The sequence below is a fragment of the Serinus canaria genome, chromosome 1A (genome assembly GCF_022539315.1).
Source record: "Serinus canaria isolate serCan28SL12 chromosome 1A, serCan2020, whole genome shotgun sequence".
Classification (NCBI taxonomy): Eukaryota; Metazoa; Chordata; class Aves; order Passeriformes; family Fringillidae; genus Serinus; species Serinus canaria.
In genome coordinates this window covers 34,045,049-34,065,727 of record NC_066314.1, presented here as the reverse complement: position 1 = coordinate 34,065,727, position 20,679 = coordinate 34,045,049, and the positions used below count along the sequence as shown (strand labels likewise).

At 40.6% G+C, this 20,679-nt stretch overlaps 1 protein-coding gene across 1 annotated transcript; it reads left to right on the top strand.

Moving 5' to 3' along the window:
• Positions 1–2,287: 2,287 nt before the first annotated feature.
• BEST3 (bestrophin 3) lies at positions 2,288–19,668 on the top strand. The gene is made up of 9 exons (XM_030238265.2): positions 2,288–2,439; positions 4,132–4,226; positions 4,739–4,972; positions 10,176–10,330; positions 11,024–11,101; positions 11,519–11,671; positions 14,931–15,011; positions 16,322–16,473; positions 18,649–19,668. The coding sequence occupies exons 1-9, from the start codon at positions 2,288–2,290 to the stop codon at positions 19,550–19,552; spliced, it is 2,004 nt and encodes a 667-aa protein (XP_030094125.2). The 3' UTR covers positions 19,553–19,668.
• Positions 19,669–20,679: the final 1,011 nt, after the last annotated feature.

The following is a 20,679-nucleotide window of genomic DNA, read 5'->3' as shown; positions in this document are numbered from 1 at the left end:
CTCTGCATTTGTGGCCAAAGCCAATTTACTAGGCCTTGCAAGACAGGATTTGCTTCAGGTCTGTAGAGAAGGTAGACCCACTTTTTCCAGCTTAGCTACTGACCTGTTTTTGGCACTTTCCACTTTCTGATAGCTGGGAGAAGGAATCCTTCCTAAACCTTCAATGCAGAAACCAAGTCATGTTTTTGACACTAATGGCTGCCTTTCTGTAGAGCTGCAGAAGTTCCAAGGGTGTTGCAAGCAATCTTTTTTCTTCTGTGGCCCACAACAGATGCCCAGATACCAGGAGAGAACAGCAGAACCCCTCAGCACCTGCCTGACTCAGTTATGTGAATTCTTCCCAAAGGTTATCTTCTGTCCTAAAATTTGCCCTCAGCTTAAAGATCCTGAACAAGAGGGTGACTATCCAGTCCCCTGTTCTGATATCTGGCTGCCTCCACAGTTAGCAGTTTATGTTTTCTTTCATCCTGCATTTGTCTAACTTCATCCTCTCATTGTGGCCCTGTGTTGTGCTGAGGGTCTGGGTTCTTGCCAAGCTACAAGCCCTCCCATGATCAGACATCTTTTCTAGATTCAAGTCCCTGCTGGAGATTTCCCACTGGCGATTTTCATTACAAAGTGGATATTAATGGGGAGATAGAGACACACTTGTTGGTGGCATGGCTTAAACACATTCTCCACATATCAATGGGCAAGATCTAAAGGCTCCTACAATAGTTCCAGGAAACACACATTTTTAAGCATATTTTTTACCCCATTCCTCCCCTGTAGCCCAGCCACAGATTTCTTTCATGTTCATAAAGCCCTGCTTTTGCTGGAGAATGGACATCTTTGCCTCCATTTTCTTAAGAATTTTATCCTGATCACAAGATTTCTAGTAGACAGGACTGCGTTTCCATGCATGCAGGTCAGACAAGTTGGCTCTTGCACTGAACTTCTTGGAGTACAACAATGACAACAAAAAATTTAAAGGTCTGTGCCAAGGCTCAGGAAAAGAAAAAGTATCATTTGGATTCTAAAGACCAAAACCCATGCTTTTTTTTTTTTTAAGAAAGAAAAAAGCAACACAAAAAATAATCTTCAGACCCATGCTGGCAAATATCGAGCAATCATTCTGCAAAGGAAAAGAGACAGCCTGTCAGAAATACAAGGCTTATAGTGTCTTTTCCCTGCTGATTCCCTTGGTGACTAAAATAAAAACTGGCACATTTACAGGTGAATTTTAATGGCTTACATTATGCTCTGCATCAGAGACACAGCCAAGATGCACAAAATATTTGTCATCTGTTAACTAGGAGTTCAGATTTTTCTGCCTCACCCCCCAATAAATTTGCTACAGTGGCATCACAAAAATGTAGACAAGAATAATATTTGTAATACAAGGTAACTTAAGATTTTGTGCTTGTCTTTAATATTCTGTTACTTGCATGCTCTATAAAACTGTTTTCATTCACATCTGGAGCTGGGATTTGTTCTGTAAGCTTATGAAAGCTCCTGCAGCATCTCCCTGCACTGGGTAAGCAAGTACCAAACCCAGCACAAAGTATTTATCTGTGTATTTTCAGTTGTACTTCAATTACTCTGTGTCTCACACTACCTACCTGAGCAGCCCTTGGGCTTGTTTTGCATGGCCATGCAATGCTGAAGTATTGAGGAGTAAGTCTAGCTGCCAAGGAGAGAAATAACAGCATTCCCCAGCTGATTTCAGCTGCTGTCGTAACTGTTAATGAAAGAGGCAGTCTCCAAATATCATTTGTTTTTTCAATTATTATAATTACCACATCCAACTAAAAATACTGACTGGGGATGTACATGCATTTGCGCAATTTAGCTTTATTTCTGTTACCAAGAAGCTGAAAATGTTGGAAAAAATGTCAAGCAAATTTGTTTCCTATTCTTTGCTCACACTAGAGTGGAGCAAACTGAGTGTGAACAGAGACTGCAGAGGTCTAATATGTCTGTGCCACTGTCCCTCAGAAAGGTGGCCACATTCAGTGCCAACTGCTGGATTTGGGTGGTCATTGACATAAAGCCCAAATACAGCCTTGCACCAGTCAATCTGCAGGTCTCAACAGGCCTTGTAACTGCAAGATTTTTATTTTTCCCTCTCTATGGATATATGAATACAAACACCATGTATTTGTGTACACATATTTTATGTTTAAATTTACATGTATACCCATGTATCTATCTATGCAAGGGTACATTCAGGTTAGGAAATGCTGTCTAAAATGTTGTTGGTGTCCTGCTTCTCTTCTGCTGTTTCTAGGCCCAGCCTACCACGACGATGACAGTCACTTATTCCAGCAAAGTAGCAAATGCCACTTTCTTTGGATTTCACAGATTACTCCTAAGGTGGAAAGGCAGCATCTACAAATTGCTGTACAGAGAATTTATTGTTTTTGCTACTCTTTACACAGCGATAAGTGTATTATACAGGTACACTCTTTCCAATTCACATCTCATTGAATGTTATGCTGAAGTTTCAGACTTCCTAGAGTTAGGCTGATGAATAATGGGGGGAGGTTACTCTTTACTTATTGTCTTTTCCTTGGACATATTCCAATGTACTTACCTTTCCATGTTTACTTTAAGGTTCCAGAGGAAATATGTAGAGTGTCAATACTGTTTATCATATTCAGCTGATTGTACTTTTAACCTAGCATTGAGCAACCATCCTACTGAAGTTAGACTAAATAAAAACTCAGAGCAAGCTTAGATTATACAGCTTTTGTCATTCTGACATTGAGCTGTCAGTTGTGAGAGTGCCTCCCTGCTTTAGATCAAAGGTATAGACCTTTTGTTCTCCCTGCCACGGGGAGTAGGGAGGGCTCTGTCTTTGGTTGCCCGGTGGGAATTTAGCAACCCTGAGAGGTAATCATTTTGGAGTGAAGTTATAAAGCCAAGAAAAGCAAAGTTTTGCTTCAAGCTAGGAAGGCATGCAAACTTGATTTTTAAGCTTGCAAAGAACCAAGTAAACTGCATGGAAGCCAGACAAGGTTATTATCTGTGTGTCACCCAGCACCTGGCAGGAACATATTACAAGAAGAATTGCTTTTTCCACCAAGGTGTGACTTAAACACAGTATGACAGATGCATTGCATCAATTAGTACAGTGAAACTTTTAATTGATAAAGTACATTACATAGAAGTATCAAAATTATGGTTCAGTTCTTACCATGATCTCTAATTAGATCTCTGCTTTTTATTGGAAGCAAGGATAAAATGAGCTTCAGTTTTTCTCTGATTAATCACTATTTTTTTGTTCAGTAATCTATACCTGTACACAAAGAAAGAAAATTATAGCATTAATATGTAAAGGAACACCAAAGTCTCACAGTTATTGAAATTAATCTAGTTTTATTGAAATGTCAGGCAATTGAAGACCATGGTAAATACACCACAGAAAGCTTTCTATATGCACTCCATTTTATTGCACAATTGTAAGCAAAACCCACCAAATATTTGTTATATGTTCCATTTATAAGAAATCAAAGAATAACTGCAATACCTATACAATTAAAAAAAAAATATATGCAGAAGCTTGTTGTATTTCATCAGATACCTTTTCTGGTGGGTTAAAGCTACTACCATGGCCCATTTGCTATCATTTGGTGAATATTTTCCTGATTGCAAAATACAGTTGTATTTTAATCTTGTGGAATAGAAAAATTTCATAGGAGTAAGAATAAAAATCTGTTGCAAAAATGTAACATTTTTTATTCAGAGGAACTCTATTGGTAACCTTTTGCAATTCAAGCAGACCTCAGCATTTCCATTAAGTACCACCCTGGAAAAGGAGACTAAGTTCTACTTGCAGACTTAGAGCTTGCTGTCATCTTTGGTCTGTATGGGACAGCAAACTGATTCTCCAGACATATTGATCCAATTAGTAGTGCCATTCAAATTAGTCCTGAGAAAACTACAAAAAACAGGGAATAATACTGTTGTTTCCTCCAGCTTCTTTAATACTTGTCAAAAGTGTTCAGACCTTTACCTTTAAGAATTTGCTTGAAGGCATTAGCCAAGGTTGCTCTCCAGAGTACATATCTGATTATTTATACATGTTTGCACTTAGCAGCTAGTGCCAGAATGTTATGGAAGGACAGATACATTTTATTTTTGCTGCAGATTTTTTCTTACAGGTAGCCAAAAACGGTTCTTTGAAAAATTATCAATTTACTGTGACAAATATGCTGAACAAATCCCAGTAACTTTTGTGCTTGGTAAGTACCGGTTAAATGTGAAATTATACTCCAACTATGTCTCTGTTCAGGCATTTTGTGAATGTTGGTGCATGGAAGCATTTCAGAGCTGAGGGGCATGTGGGAGGTTAGAGGTTCTCAATAGCCATCTGCTTCCAACAGGCCTTCTCAAGTTCAAGTTGCTTTTGTCACATCGTTTCTGCTCATGTTTTTAATATACTAACAGGAAAGGTTTCCATATATTTAGATCATGCCCACTTACACTGATATATTGTACCTGATCTCCCAATGAAAAAAATTCACCCTGAGTTTTACTACACAAGAGGAAATTTGGAAATTCATGGGTATGAGATACTCAGCTGAAATGTCCATAAAATAATTAGTATTTATTGCATCCTGGGTTTTGACATGGCTTATTGCATTTATTCTGGGAAATGTAGCAGCTTAGTGATATGAACAACACTCTGCAAACTAAAATTAAAGTAACTGAAATCCTAATAGGTACTGGACTTTTTTTTCCTTCTACCCCTCAGGTTTCTATGTAACTTTGGTGGTGAATCGCTGGTGGAACCAGTTTGTGAACTTGCCTTGGCCAGACCGTCTGATGTTGCTCATCTCCAGCTGTGTGCAGGGCAGAGATGAGTATGGGCGCTTGTTAAGGAGGACTCTCATGCGTTATGTGAACTTAACATCTCTGCTGATCTTTCGCTCTGTCAGCACAGCTGTGTACAAAAGGTTCCCCACCATGGACCATGTGGTTGGAGCAGGTACTGCACTTTGCCTCCCCAAAATTGCTTTCCTTTCTCTCAGAGGTGGGGGCTCAGGGAGGGAAGGAGCCAGATTAATTTTTTTCTTTCCCATGGCCCCATGTGTGCCTCGTACTAACCCACCTCAAAGCAATCAGACTTTTGTTAGTGACTTTGATGATATAACCTTTAGAGTGCATCTTTAATGTTCTTAAAGTCTTCAGCAACACTATAGAAATCAAACGAGTTTGACAGTCTTAGGTGTTTCTGCTTTCAGACCCCATGGAGGCAATAGGCCTGCCTCAAACACTCAGGCATAGCGAGCAGGTACAACATTCTCTAAAGCACAAAAACCCCAAAGCTGCAATATAGTATGATGCAGTAGGAATGGTGACTTGTTGTATGGCATTGCCCCAATGTCTGGGATATAACTTAGTCTGGTGTATCAGAGACTGATCTCTGCAGGTGCTTCACAAATACAGCTTTAGCTCAATTTTTATTTAAGTAGAATGCATTTTTAATAAATTGCACATTTTAAGTGTTGTGGTTTACTTAAAAAACTCCTCAGCCCCAAGGGTTTTTTCTTTGTATTGATAAACATACTTTGAACTTAGTTTAAAGGATAACTAAACTAAGTATTAAACATGCCTTTGTTTTCTGTTTCTTTCAATAGTACAGTGAGTGCAATGATGGTGAAGAGAGTTCAATCGTCTAACACTTTGATTGTCTATCAAGGGCTGACTGCTCAGTATTTAAAGGCAAGGTGCAGCACTGTGCCTTCTGACAGTGTCAGTGGTAGAACAGCAGTGCTAAGATATGGGGATCTGTTCCAAATAGAAGTCATGTTTTCTACTGAATGTCTTGAATTTCTTAAAATTATTCCTTTGGCAGAGATTAGTAAGCAAAGTTGTAGCAATTTAAAATATGCAGTGTAATATACATATACACATTTCAAATATGTGAGAAGCTTTAGATATTAAAGAAAAAATGCCAGGCAGAATGCACCAATCTTACTGAAAAAAAACCAAACCCAAACCATTTAAGTAGGATTCATTGAATTTTAAAATTCTCTTCCTTGTGCTATGCAACAAAACTGTTTACCTGAGCCTGGGAGAGGTCAAGGAAGCTTCTGTCACTGTCCCCAGCAATCTGCTTCTATTATGTACTGGAAAATTACAACATTTCCAGGCAGCTAATCCAGCTCTGCCTCCCTATTGCTAAAGACAATCTGTTCCAAAGAGACAGAATGTCACAGCATTGTACCAAAATTGTAGACTGGAAAGCAAGTTTTGATTGTTGGTGTTTTTAACAGTGAAAAATCTTCTACTATAAACTGTGTATATAAGTACAGACAGTGTAGCCAGCTTTGGATCAGTACTTTTTTTTGTTGGTTTTAATGCATATTCTGCTGCAGAGCTTTTATTGATGCAGTACTGAGCTTTTCAGGGTATATTTTGCTCCTGGTAACATCTAGTGACTTAGACAATACTCTGCAATCCTCCCCTCCCTAGCTCCCTGTGGCATTGCTTATCAGACTGCATGGGAGGAAGGCATTTTATATGAATGTGAGCAGCACAAATCTGATACTTTCAGCACAGTCATCATTGAAACAACTTACAATGCTTTTGCATTTTGCTGTCTGTGAACTGTGAACTGCCATGACATAACTATTGCTACACACTTCTCTTTTCAGCAAATGAACTGCTTAAATTCATAGATTTTAAATTTGAGAACAGTGCCAGAGTGGTCTAGTCTGACTCATCCATAACACAAGGCACAAAAGCTTGCTAGCAGCCTCCTTTGTCATGCTGCAATTTCTCACTGAGCTGTAATACCTTCTAGGAATGCAATCAGCCCAGATTTAAAATTCAGATGGATATACTGGAGACTACACTGCATCCTAGGTGACCAGATGTTACAAGTTTACAACAGCAAACTTGCTGTTGAAGAGTGGCATCTTATCCTCAGTCTGAACTTGCACAGTGCCATCTTCTATTCACTGCATTTTGTAATAGGTTTGAGTTCTTTTTTTTTTTTTTAATTAGAAGAAAGCATATTTTTTCCCCTCAATAGTTACCTGTTAGCAGACTGCATAAAGGATTGAATGAAACTCAGGAGCTTCACCAACTCTAGGCTCTTCCTATAGGATATGGTCTTGAGTGCTGGACCTTCCTTCTGACTCTTTTTCATGTTTTAACACTCTTTGTGGAACTGTAGACAGTAGGTCCATGTGGATTCACTCTTTTATGATGCTGACTGCTGGTGCACACATGCTCTAAGTGTCAAATGCCCACCAGCTGTCCTGAGCACAACAATCATGTTGGCTGAAAGGTGCAATGGGGAAGTTGGATGCTCAAGAATACAACTGCTAAGAAACAGAGTAATGAGTGAGCAGCTGAGGAGAGAGCAACCCCAAAAGAGCTGATGGGAAACACTGAAGAGAAACATGAGGTGTGAGCTCAGCAACACGAATATCTATGGTTGGCTGAAGAGTGCAGTCCCAAATCCTCTACTGGAAGGAAGCACCTAAATTAACCCTTTCCTACATTAACACAAGCAGAAAATGAAACTTTTATCTACTTGATCATGTTCCTTCTTCTCTAACCACTAGTATTAAAAATATTTAATGTGAATAACCTGAACCAGTCTTGTCTCAACCCATTGAGTTTTGGCAAGAGAACTGAATGCTCTTTGAATCACTCATGGGAGAGCATGAGTGATTTTGTCCCAGCCAGGCTTGTTTTCTCATCAATAATTTTCCTGTAATATCTCTTTGGCTGACACCGTTCACGTTAGTATCCTTTGATTGTTTATTGATTGCTCTCCATGTCACTCTTCTAATAACTTTCACAAGGATTCAGTGGCCTGTCATTCCTTAGATCAACCTTTTCATGATTTTGGCACCATGTTTGACAAATGTTTCCCATTTTCTGGAGCTACTTCAGTCTTCCAGTACTTATCAAAACCAGTATTCTCATTAATAGAGTTTATTGGTTAATTCTTTGAATACTCCTTAACAAAAATGGCATGACCACATAATTTTAATAACTGAAATTTGGTACCCTCCCTTATATTTAATGGAATATAAAGTGTTTCCTTACCAATGCAATAGCAGTGAGCTATTCTGAACTGTATGTTGTCTGTATTGCCAGCAGTAAGAGCAATCCACAATTAGTATTTTCTGCAATAAGAATACTAGGCATTATTAATATTAATCAAAGAGAATATTTAATCAATATTAACACAAACACTTCAATGCCAATTTGAACTTTATCATTTAAAAAATCAGACTTTGTTGAGCATTCTGAACAGAAGGTGCCCAATTTCAATTGAAAGCTGAACTGATCCTTGCTGTTTTTGTGACCCCTTCAGGCTGAGTCTTTCCAGAGCCTCCAAGTGACTTGCATCCAGTGTTTACTCCAGACTCAATTTTTTGTTTTTCTCTCTCTGTTTCAGCCTGACAGAAGCATCTTTTCCTGTCCTGTAATAAGCAGGGCTGGCTGGACAAAAACTAAAGGCAGCCTGAAACACTGAATTTTAGGAGTCAGGAGCCATGACTAGCAGGTTAATTTGTCTGGTTGCCTGATTATTTCTGTGAAGTTGATTATGAGAAGTGGCTGCAAAATGCCCAGGGAGCTTTAAAAAGCTTTATCATATTCTGTTCTGAAATTCTATGATATTGCATGAGCACTGTCTCTTACTGCTGAGTATTTCCTCTTCCACAGTGTTTTCTGTCCTGTCCTTGACTTCCTTCTCAGTAGTTCCAGTATTTCATACCTTCTGTGTAGGCTTGTTCCAACTGCACAATAGTGACATTTTCCTCAACAACAGAATATTTCAGATCACTGTGCTTAGCAAATCTCCTTTAACTTAATTCACATTTCCATTCAACACAACTGTGTTTCTATATATTTATTTTTTTGCTGTGTCTTGTGTCTTTAGCAATGTTAGCTGTAATGAACATATTCTTAGTTACTCATTGGAGTCTACTGTCAATTCCCTTACTGAATTTTCAGCATTCAAACTTGTAATTGGTTGGCTGAACCCCCTATTTTGGGGCTGTCATGTTACTAACTTTGTCTTATTTCAGAGCTAATGCCAATACAATAAAAGAAGCTTTATACCCATATGATAGATGTCATAAACCTGAGCAAAAACTAAGATCTGCCAAACATGACAATTGCTCCAATACCAGAAAATACAGGATTTGGACAAAAGAAAATGTGAATTTTCTGAGGTTGTTTTTGTCAAAGCCTGGGTGGAAGGAGGACAGCAGAGCAGAGCTTTCTTCCCCAGAGGGGTAGAGGTATTGCTCCAAAAGCCAGCTGCTCCCTTGCCAGTCCCAGGCAGAGATTGGCTCTGGTGCAGGATTCGTCACACACAGCCCTGGCTCCCTGGTTATGTGACCTTGGACTTGCTTGCAGCAGGGGGAAGCAGGGCTTCACAAGGCAGGAGAACTCTTCAGGAAACCTAATACCTTCCCAGCTCCCCAGTAAGGCAAATTGCCAGGCAGAGAGCATCTTCAGCTTGCAGCCCCACAGCATGTCACCTGGCCCAGTGTCCCCTTAGCAGCGGGGTTTCTGTGCATGATTCCCTCTTCATCTCTTTGCATGCCTTCATAACCCCAAAGAAAACATCAAACAATCTGTCAGGGAAGTATTTCACTGGCAGAAGGCACACACTCTGTTGGGCTTTGTTTCATGCAAGCACTTGTATCCTCTGTTGCTTGCTCACTGCTTTGCAGATGAAAGAAAAAATTATCAGAATCAGAAGGTCATGTAACTGCCCTTACAATATGTCAAAATGCTTCTGAAAGCCATCACTGGTAAAAAATGTTTCTTTACTGATATGTCCAGTCCCTTGTTTTTCTGAGAGCAGAATATGAAACCAGAGAGTAATTTGTACAATTCTTAGTATTCTATGTATTTACCATCTGTCAGCAGTTAAATATAAGAAGACAGCAATGGCAAATTATTGCCTATATTGGTAAAGAGGAATTTAGCTTAGGTAATTAATGCAAAAAGTTCTTTCAAGCAAGATCTGTCCTGTATTTTTTTTTTTTTAAGAGGAGGTTACTAGTTTGAATTATAAGTTGTGTTTAACAGAGTTCTTTGCAAATAATACATAAACAGATAAAAACATATTCCAAATGTATAGAATTAGTAGTACTGAAAGCAGAGAATAAATGAAGGCTGTTTGGCTGTTTTGTTTTTTTGGTAAATAGGTTTTATGACAAAATATGAAAGAAAACTTTTTGATGATCTTAAGTCTCCCCACCTGAAATACTGGGTCCCATTTGTCTGGTTTGGAAATCTGGCATCAAAAGCACGAAAGGAGGGAAGAATTCGAGACAGTGTGGATCTGCAGACACTGATGAATGTAAGTAGGAAAAGGAAATCTACAAAAAGCTAATCTGAAATTGCTATGGTGCTTTTCACTTACATAATTGGTTTTATTTAGTATGCACAGATCTCCTGTGTCATCTAAATGACCTTACTCGGGATTTAGCCCACTTTTCTTTGTGTATCAATGCACACTTAAACACACAGCAGCATTCAGTGGGATTCTTTTTACATGACTAAGGTGGTATTGCAAGAAGCAAAAATTGATGAGTGAAAAATTATTGTAACATCACTCTAAATTCATACTTGTCCCATTGCTAAAAATATGAGAAATTAGAATAATTTGGCATTTTGAAGATTTTATTATCAGCTTCAGAGAAGATAATCTCCCTGAATATTTCATAAAGTGGTAAAATATCCTTTATATGATGTAATATATTCACTTTCATGTATCACTACACTGTGAATAAAATAGAAGCAGAAGATGAATTGTGAAGAAATACAAAGTATACTAAGGACTCCAACTCCATAAACAAAGTTAATATTCAAATGGGGTGCTGGGTACAGTCATAGTATCAGTTTAAATGTACTATACTTTCTTTTCTCCCTGTCCTTTTACACGTGCAAAAATGAACTGCAACAAAATATATACAATTCAGAATTGTATCCCATGCAATTTTATTTTGTTGTGGTTTCTTGCTGGTTGGGTTGTTTTCTTTTTTCCTTTTAGGAGATGAATAAGTACCGATCTTGGTGTAGCCTTTTGTTTGGTTATGACTGGGTTGGAATTCCACTGGTCTATACCCAGGTACTGAGCTATTATCCTGTAGAAAGTTCAAAAGACAATTTCCATAAAAGGGGGGTTGGTTCCAAACATTCATGGTATAAAACATTCATAGTCCCAACCTGAGTCTCTGAGATATTAAGCACTGCTTCACTTGCACAGGATCATGGATGACTGGCAAACTAATTAAGGCATATTTAATGCAGAGATATTTTGAAGATCTTGCATAATTTGGAAGATGGGAGGGAAGCACTGAAATGTTTTTCTGTTTCCTGAGTGTTCTTCCTGGCTGTAATTATTCCTGTGGCCTCTGTATTTGCAATGCCTCCTGCAGATTTATAAATTATATGGCAAAAGGTAGACAAAGGCCTTTGGGTATGGGTTGCCTTATGCATAAGACTGCATTGGTTCATTGTTTCAATGAAGTTCTGTTCCTTGCAGGTTGTTACTCTCGCAGTCTATACCTTTTTCTTTGCCTGCCTGATAGGGCGTCAATTTTTGGACACTGACCAAGGGTACCAGGGACATGACTTAGATATTTACATTCCAATCTTCACACTGCTGCAGTTCTTCTTCTATGCAGGATGGCTCAAGGTAAGCTGGCTTTCTGGACATGTGATGGGGGAAGCCTCCCTGGGGGGCAGGTCAAGGTGCCAGATCTGTGACAGAAGTGTAAAATCTCCAAAGAATACTGAAGTTACACCAGAGGTGAATTCAGCCTGAAGTGTTCTGTGGTCATATAGAAATATCATGCAATGCATTTTTAATTGCACCTGACAGACCGCATGGTAAGAAATGGTGGTGAGTCTTTAAGAGCCCATTTTAGTAGCACCAATGCTGCCACAACTCCCTAAGGGGACTTTACTCCCACAAGGTCTCAGGACTTGAACTATAAAGTGACAGAAAAGAGATTTAAAAAAACCCTTTGTCCCACTCCATTCTGCAGTGGGGAACTATGGCTGCAGACCTGGCATCAGCTGAAAGGGACTGAATGATACTTTCTTCTTATGATCAAAGCTGGAAGTATCTGCTGTTAACCTCATCAGATACAGGCAATTAAAGGTCCCCAGTTCCAGAGGGCTATGAAAGAGTGACAGACAATACTGGCTAGAACCCCACTGCATAAAAATGTTTATTAAGGAGAACAGTTGTAGAGGAATTGGGTGCTGCCCATCAGCCTCTTAGTGACTGCTAGCTAACATCTCACAAACAATCTGATAGTTGAGTAATTAAGCCATATACTTCAAGGTGGTTCTCTCCTCTGAAACAGACTTGCTGGAAAAAAGTTTAAAAAGTTTCATTAAGGTCCATGTACATTAGATTTCCTTTTGTGTTTATTAATCATGGATGGAAACATAGAGGTAACTTTTCTGTTAGAATATAAATTGAACATAGCTGGCTGTAGACACGCCTTCCCACAGCCAACTCTGAAGGGCAGAGTAGAGAAGGCAGCACACCAAGCTGGCAGACTGTAAGGTAAAGTGCATGCAGGACAAGCTCCTCTAGTGTTGTGTCCTAGGAAATGAGGGGGAAAAGGATTTTGCTGCATAGGGACCAGCCTGGATGGGAGCGAGAGAGAGAAAAAGGGAGGCTGGTACAGTGAAGGTAACAACTTCTGGAGAAAAGTGAGGCTTTATCTGTAGGCAGTGTCTTCCCATTATACTAGAAGGTTAAAAACTGTAAGCTGTTCCTCTTGACTACCCTGCTGGTGCCCCTGAGGAGAAATAAGTTTTCCTTCTTCAGCACCCAAGGATGTTTATAGCATCTCCTCCTATAGCTAAGGTCAGAGCTTCCAGCCAGCTCCTGGCTGTGGCAGGTATGAGATGCCATTGTAACTGAAAAATATTCTACATAAGGAGATGAAAGAGAGGAGAAGTTGGTTTTGAAAGTTAATTTAATATCAGCAGAGTTTCCTCAGACTGGGGGTTTGTCCAAACCTTCAGTGCCCCGAGTCAGGATATTTTTGTCTTGAAGGTTAAAGCCAGTTTCCTGCTGAGAGTGTTGGACTTTGGCTGCCAGGCAGAATAAAGGGCCCTGAGGTATTGACTTCCAGTAACTTGGCAATTCCTCAGAAATAATGGGTAAACTGAGCTCATTCCTTGGCCTCAAGCCTGGTCTGTTATACCTACAATAAAGGGCCAAAGTTTTCCATTACATGAGACACTTCTAAATCCCCATTTTCTTTACAGGGACAGATGAGCTGTCCAAATACAGAGTTTAGTTGATCTTCACTACATTCCTTTTTGGAGAATAAAGTCATGTGTCACATGCCAGGACCAGGTTAGCCAAAAGAAAGCCACCACCACTATTTGCTCTGTCCCAGTCCTCACTTTTTTAAGCTCATGTGATAGGTTTTATGGAGAACTTTTGGGTGATGGTCTGCTGGCTTACAAGAAGCTGATCAAGGTCTTCCCTGGAGAGCCATAACACAGACTGTGTTCTGGTTCCTTCCTTTTGCAGCACTTTCATAGCTGTACCTAGAATTTAGTACCATGTGAATGAGTGTGAGCAGAGGTGAGCCCTGTCTCCTTGCATTGCTCCCACCTTACAGATGTTTTGTAGTGTTAATCTACTCAGCAGTTCTTTTGTTGTGTGCCACTGCTGGCCTGGGAGGTGGTGGCCTCAGAGAGTCAGCAGGTGCTTATCCACAGGTACAGCCTAGAGGCACATAGGAGAAATATGCAGGTACAGCTATAAGCTATTTAGATCATAGCTGTCCATAGTGAGGTTAATGAACAGGACTGTTTAATCATACAGTTGCTTTACACATATCCACATTAAACCAAGGACCTGACTGCTGCTCCTGTGCATGGACCTGGTGATCACAAGGAAGGCTTGGAAGAGTTATCAAAATATGATCAGCTTCAAAACCAGGGATTAGAAAGATAAACAGAAGGAGAACGGAATGGAGGGGAGAGGACATTTAATGTCAGTGTACCAAGAAAATAGGAAATAGAGAAGCAGTCTGAATTTCCAAATTTTTTCTTTCTATTTAATTTTTTTTTTCCTCCATCAGCAGCTATGTGCTTACTCTCCACACTTTAGTGATCCACGGGGATGATCACAGGGGTAGGTAGGGGGCAGTCTCTGTGGGTTTTTTCACTGGTTATGGGGAGCCAGAGAGGATACCTTTCCAGACTAGTTCCCAGACTAAAGTACCTCACCACAAATGTGTCTGAGCTCACTGTTTGATTGTTTCCTCCACAGGATGAGCTTCTGCCCTGCAGTTTAACTACTTCAGGTACACAACCCAAGCCAACAGGCTGAATTAAAGACAGGTTCTGTCTCTGGGATTTGGCTAGTATGATGCAGAGTTAACTTGAGTCAAGTTTTTTGTATGCTGCTTTTCCTCAAAAGTCCTGGAAGGTTGCCATTGGGATTAATGCTGATAAAGAAGTAGAGGCTGAGGGCTGAGGTGGAGAGATGAGCTCCACTCCCTCCAGCAGACTCCAGCTGCAAGGCATGTCCCCATGGGCTGGTGGACTATTGCAGACAACAGTGCAATAACAGAGCCTCTAGCTGCTAAACCATTCATTTAAATGAGCCAAAGACAACAGTAAAGAAAGGTAATGACTATTGGATGTGACAATTACCTTGGCCCAGACATGTCTCAGTTCCCAGCAGGCCAGCACTGACAATTGTGATTGGCAGCACCAGCGAGGCACAGAGATACGAATCTATAGTGAAAGCAAGCTGTTCCTTCACTAGGCTGGCAGAACAATCACACAGGAGCTCAAGATATGATTGCAAGTGACAGGCAGGGAGAGAGAGAAAAATCCAATCCTACTTTCTCTGCAGCAGTAGTCCTGACATGGCATGCCAACCTCTCTGCACTGTCTTGTTTTCTTTCCAGGTCGCTGAACAACTCATTAATCCGTTTGGAGAAGATGATGATGATTTTGAAACTAACTGGTGCATCGATAGAAATTTACAGGTTGCTTTTCTTATTTCTACTTCTAGCTTTACTCTACCATAGGTTATCATTACATCCAACACTGTGTCTTAAATTGAGGAATAAATCAGGGCAACAAGTGCTAGGAAAATATTTTTTTTCCCTGAAGGATCACCTGTGGCTGTGATCCACAGAGTTTGTTTTCACAAGCTAATTCATCTTGATTTGGTATTTGGCATTTACAATGCCTGACTAAACACGCAAACAGCTGACCTTAAATTATGAAACCACTCTATGCCTGGAAAAACATGTAATGTAGGTCAATCCTGAAAAATCCAAAATTCATTCCCACATAGATAAGAACACATTTTGCTAATCTGAATGTCTCAAGATTAAAATATTGCATATGACCCTTCCTTTAAAAAGAAAGGCAGCAAAAATAGTAAAAACATTAAGCAGGGCCCTGAACTAATAAGCAGGGCCAGTAGCATGACTCCTGTTGGGATGCTGTCACCCACAGCAGTATCTGTGGTCAGCACAGGAGCCAGTGTCCCCAATCACAGGGACTGTGAGATGACAAGGGTACAGTTTTATTCCAGTTTCCCGTGATTCCTAAAGAGCCCTGGCTGTTGTGCTGTCAAGGAGCTCAGAGACATGAGGAGGTCCCACAGCACCTGCTGCTTCCCTTGCATAGAGCCAAGCACAGGGCTGGCTGAGCTGCTGTCAGACTCCACTCCAGGAAAGCAGAGCCCAGGAGTTAGGGGGAGCAAGAGCCAAATAAACCACCAAATTAAGCAAAGCAACCAGAGTAAGCCATGCAGGTATGTGCAAGAATGGGAAAAGAACTTTACATGGACAAAAATGCTTCCTGGCTTAGCACCATGTCAGGATACTCATGCTACTGTTCCTTAGAGCCTGTTGTGTAAAATTTATCAGAAGGGTGTTCCCGTACTTGATTTGGAATGTCTTAAAATGGCAATGAAGCCTATCAGAAAGATTCTTGACCTCTGGACACTTCAAGGAGCACATGTGTAATATTTTACACAGATTTTCCATAGCACACGAAGGATCGCATCTAACTCATTATATGTGTGGGAAGGACTTCAATCTGGCACAAATACCTTTGCAGTACAGAAGATTCAAGTTATGATAAAATTTATTTTTCAGGAGTATAGGCAGATATAGGGGGTTTATTTTGTAATATTGAGTCTCTTCCTAATGCGCAGGCCATCATACACAGCTTATGTTAAAGGGTTTCTGAAAGAAATGTTGACCCAGGGAGTATAAAGTAGACCATTTCATATACTCCACTATGTTGAAAGTGACATGATTTATGCAAAAAAAATTTCAAGGTTTCACTTCTGGCTGTGGATGAGATGCACATGAACTTGCCAAGGATGGAGAAAGATATTTACTGGAATGATACCTCTGCCCGCCCACCCTACACAAAAGCAGCTGCTGATTACTGTATTCCTTCCTTTCTTGGATCGACTATTGAAATGGGGTGAGTGGCACTAGGGGTCCTTAATGCCATCAGAAAGATCCCTACCCCAACAGTCTGCACTGACTGGCAGACAGTCAGTGCAGGGATGCAGGCTCTGACGATGCTTCCAGCAGAGAAGATGGAAATGGGAAATTAGGAGGGAGTGGACAGGCTGGTGTTGGTGGGAGGATGTCTCAGTGGTCCATGTGTTCATCCAAGTTGTGCACACCTATCTTAAATTGTATAATCAATAAATAAAGAGTGTTTGCAGGGAGGGTTTGTTGACAGTCTCTGAACACATTTGTTGATAGTCTCTGAGCACAGAATGATACCTGAAGACAGTGACTGACTTATCTTAATGATACTTGCTTTGCTACAGCTTCTTCATGCATCCCCCATGAGCAAAACAGCTATTCCTTTGTTTATTTAGTTAGCAGACAACAGTTGAAATCAGTCCAGATTTTTGTGAAGATCTACAACAAATCATCTTAAATGTTGTATGACTTTTCATTGACTAATAATCCTGGCATGGAAGTTGAAATGGCCAGATTTTGTGAAGGTATAAAGATTATTTATTTGCAGAGATCAACAAACAATGGTTACAAAGAATAGAGGGTATGGGATTGCCCCCTGTTGCCAGGATCTATATGAGGAATCAGTGACAGGCCAGTTAGCTTAGAAGCTGTTAGTTTAAAAGCTTGTGAAATTTTGTAATACAGAGAGATCAATAAGCATAAATACCATCATGCCTGAGAAAATACCAGGCAAGTAGATATTCTCATCTGAAAACCTTTTAAAAAACTTTACAGAAAACATTTTTTTAACTTTAAGAATTATCTCAAGATATTTGCAATTTCCCCATCATTTCCCACCTTTATCAAAATGTCTTTAATTTTTTGTTTAATTTGGCCTCAAAATTGTGGTTTTCTCATTTTTGTTCTTCTTATTTTTTCATTTTTGCATGCATTCTACTACAAAGGACAATGGTTTTATCACATACAGCCTTTTCAGAAGTTATTTCCTTCTGGAAAAAACTATAAAATGGCAAAAAGAAAAGTAAAGAATGAAGTAAAAAAACTAAAGAAGAAAAATTCATAGAATAAAATTTATTTTAAGGTAATATCTAGGGGAAAATGTGGCAAAGAAAAAACATCATTAAGTCTGCAAACATTTTTTTAATGAAAAAGTACTTCACACAAAAAGAAGGATAAAATGAGAAATAGCTCCCTGATAGCTCCTGTGGAAAGCAAACAGCTCTGATGTGTTGACTTTTTATTATTTATCTTCTCATGTGAACTGTTTCTCTGTTCATATCTCTAAAAATTATTTTATTATTATCTAAAAATTATTTTATTATTTATCTTCTCATGTGAACTGTTTGTCTGTTCATATCTCTAAAAATTATGGATAACTCTTACACAAACTTCAAAAACAAGCTCTAAAAATTCCTCCGAGTCCAAAGCAGATGAATAAAACTTGAGCCCAAACCCAAAGTCCTCTCCAGTCACCTCAAGCTAACACCTGAAACAAGTTCCCTAAAGAGGTGGTAGGTGTCCCATTCTTGTAACATGCAAATCCAGGCTGGATGGGGCCATGAGCAACCTGATCTAGTTGAAGGTGTCCCTGCTCATCACAGGGAGGTTGGATTAGCTGTTTTTAAAGGTTCCTTCCAACATAAACTATTATATGATCTTCACAAATGCTGGAAGAAGAACCCCTGTCTCTCCAGGTTAGAGTTGCCTGCCTGTGCTCCGTGCCTCAGATTTGGCCCAAGCCCCTTTGCCATTCTTGTCCTTAGGCCAGGTAACTGGGCCAGTTTGACTTGCCCAGACTGCACTGACTTCACTGGCATGTGCAATAGTTGTTCTCATGAAGCACCAAGGCTGTGCAGGAGAAGAGTACCAGATACAGGTGAGACCTTCGACACACTGTCATGTCCCACCCTGGCTGGATGCCATCCCAGCCTGGTCCTTAGAAAAAGTGACATCTGGATGTGGAGAGTTCTTTGTGGGATCTGGCTGATTCAAAGGCACAGACCCACTTTCCTGGCACCCTCATCCTTTTCTTCATTCTCTTTAGGGACACACTAGGGCATTGGTTCCTATGTCTTGGGTCCTATGTCTGAGACAGAGGGATAAATGGGCATTGATGCTTCCTATATTTAAGTGACATGTACTACCTGGCTTTACTTGGCAGGCTGGCTGATACTGAATTTCTCTATGGGGAAGAGTGGCCTTGGGAAGAGGAGAAACACCAGAGACACTATTCGGTTTTGAGAAGAGTCAAGAGGTTTCTCAGCGTCCATGAGGGTCCTTCATACCCCACTCACCAGCGCTACAGTCGGCAGACAAGTGAGAATTCGGTGTTTTTTCCAGCAGATGAAAAAGGACACATCAGACAGCTGCAGGAAATGCACACAAGAGGGAGGCACTCTACCTTAAGCTTCAAGAAGAAACATGAAGGAGTTACCAGAAGTAACAGACTTCATGGCAGCCGAGAGCTAGGACCCATAACAGAAACCTCAAGGAACGAGGCACAGTTTGGTGACAGTGACACCTCATCTGAGACAGCCAGGCCAGTTCCTGAGGTCATCATTTCTGAAGCCCAGGAGATTGAACCTGATGTGCTGGACAAACCAGACCTGCCAACAGAGCGCTCCGCAAGCATGCCAGAAGAGAAGCTCCAAAGGATCATAGCTGAGGCAAATGTGGCTCTTCTGAACCAACACTTTTTCCCCCCAGAAATGACTCCATACCTCTCAAGTTCAGAGGTGCATCAGTCACTTCCTAGTTTGATAGGAGAGCCCAAACATGAGCCCCAGGTTAGTAACATAGCTGGTCTCATAACAGATCATGAGAGAAACCTTCAGCGATGGAGTTTACCGAGCTTCCATAGTCCTAGTACCACATCAAATGCTGATGATGCACCATCTTCAACAGATTCTGAGACCACTTCACAGCAAAGGACATTCAGTGATGGAAAAAATGGTACTTCCGCTTGTGCTCCACAAACATTTGAGATGCAGGACTGGGAAAACCTGGACAGCAAAGAAACTGCCATAGTAGAATTTTCTAATGAGGAAAGTGAAAGAAAACTTTGACCATTCTTCCTCTGAGTTTGACTGAACTTCTTGTCTTCTCTTGCATGTGGTTCTCACACAAATTTGCTGAAAGTGCAGAAGGGCAGACTCAGTACTCAGACAAGTAATGAAAAAGATCCAGCAGAGGATTTGGGTACCTAAATAAGGAGGCATTGTGATGACATATTTTAAGCCTCTTGGTCACTGGCTTAAAATCTATGACCCTGTGGGAAATACATTTACAGAGAGCACTGGGAGCCTCAGGATGTGTACTTAGCAGTGAGCTGTGTAGACATAACTAGAGGAAACACTAAGGTTATCAGAAGAATGGGTATGGTTCTGTCTACTTTGGATATACACTGAATTCTGCTGCCTTTGTCTGCTCCTTCAGCCTAAGATCCATGACATCCCTGTAGGATCCACCAAGAGTTTTGGTTTCTACTCAGGTGGCTCAAAGGCAAGATGTGGGCTCACTTCCTTTCTCAGCCTGGAGAGATTCAGCCCATCATCTCTCACTGCCTGGAGGAACACTTGAAAAATCAGGCCCCACATTTCTGTAGGACAGTATTCTGTCCCACTCCCGATGAAGCTATACCACTAAAGAATAGAAAAAATAAAAGGATTAAATATTTATTTTAATTTTAAACAATGGAAGGTGCAAAATAGCTGATGAGCTGGGCATGGTATATCTGAGCCTTGGAGCACATATGTGGCATACCCAGTGACAGTTTATTGTAAAATGAGGCTCTGAGGCAGCTTCCCTCAGGATGACAGGGCTGCAGCACTCTCTCAAGAGGTGATGGAGCTGCAGGTGCAACTAAGCCTAGGCCTCCACTCTTGTGGAGATCTTCAGCTGGAAGTGCACAGGCTGTAGTCATCCCAGGCAGACAACAAAGTGACCCATGACTCCTACCAAAACTGGTCTCCACTTCCTAAACCTCTCCCCCATTCCCATGCTAACCAGATGTACCACACACATTCTTAATTAACCCAAACCTGAGTCAGCATTAGGTGGCTCCTGCTACTCCAGGGATGACCAAGCCACTCCCCTAAACCTGCTGACCTGGCCTTTCATCTATCACTCCTGCAAAGTAGGCCAGGAAGGCAGACACAGCTCCTTGGGTTTAGCTCTCAGCCATGTTTCCAAA

What these genes read in the sequence shown, in the direction of transcription:
- BEST3 (XM_030238265.2), top strand. Translation starts at nt 2,288, where the DNA reads ATGACAGTCACTTATTCCAGCAAAGTAGCAAATGCCACTTTCTTTGGA. An exon ending in GGACCATGTGGTTGGAGCAG is followed by an intron (nt 4,973 to 10,175) that starts GTACTGCACTTT and finishes TTTGGTAAATAG; the next exon opens with GTTTTATGACAAAATATGAA. An exon ending in GGATCGACTATTGAAATGGG is followed by an intron (nt 16,474 to 18,648) that starts GTGAGTGGCACT and finishes TTTACTTGGCAG; the next exon opens with GCTGGCTGATACTGAATTTC.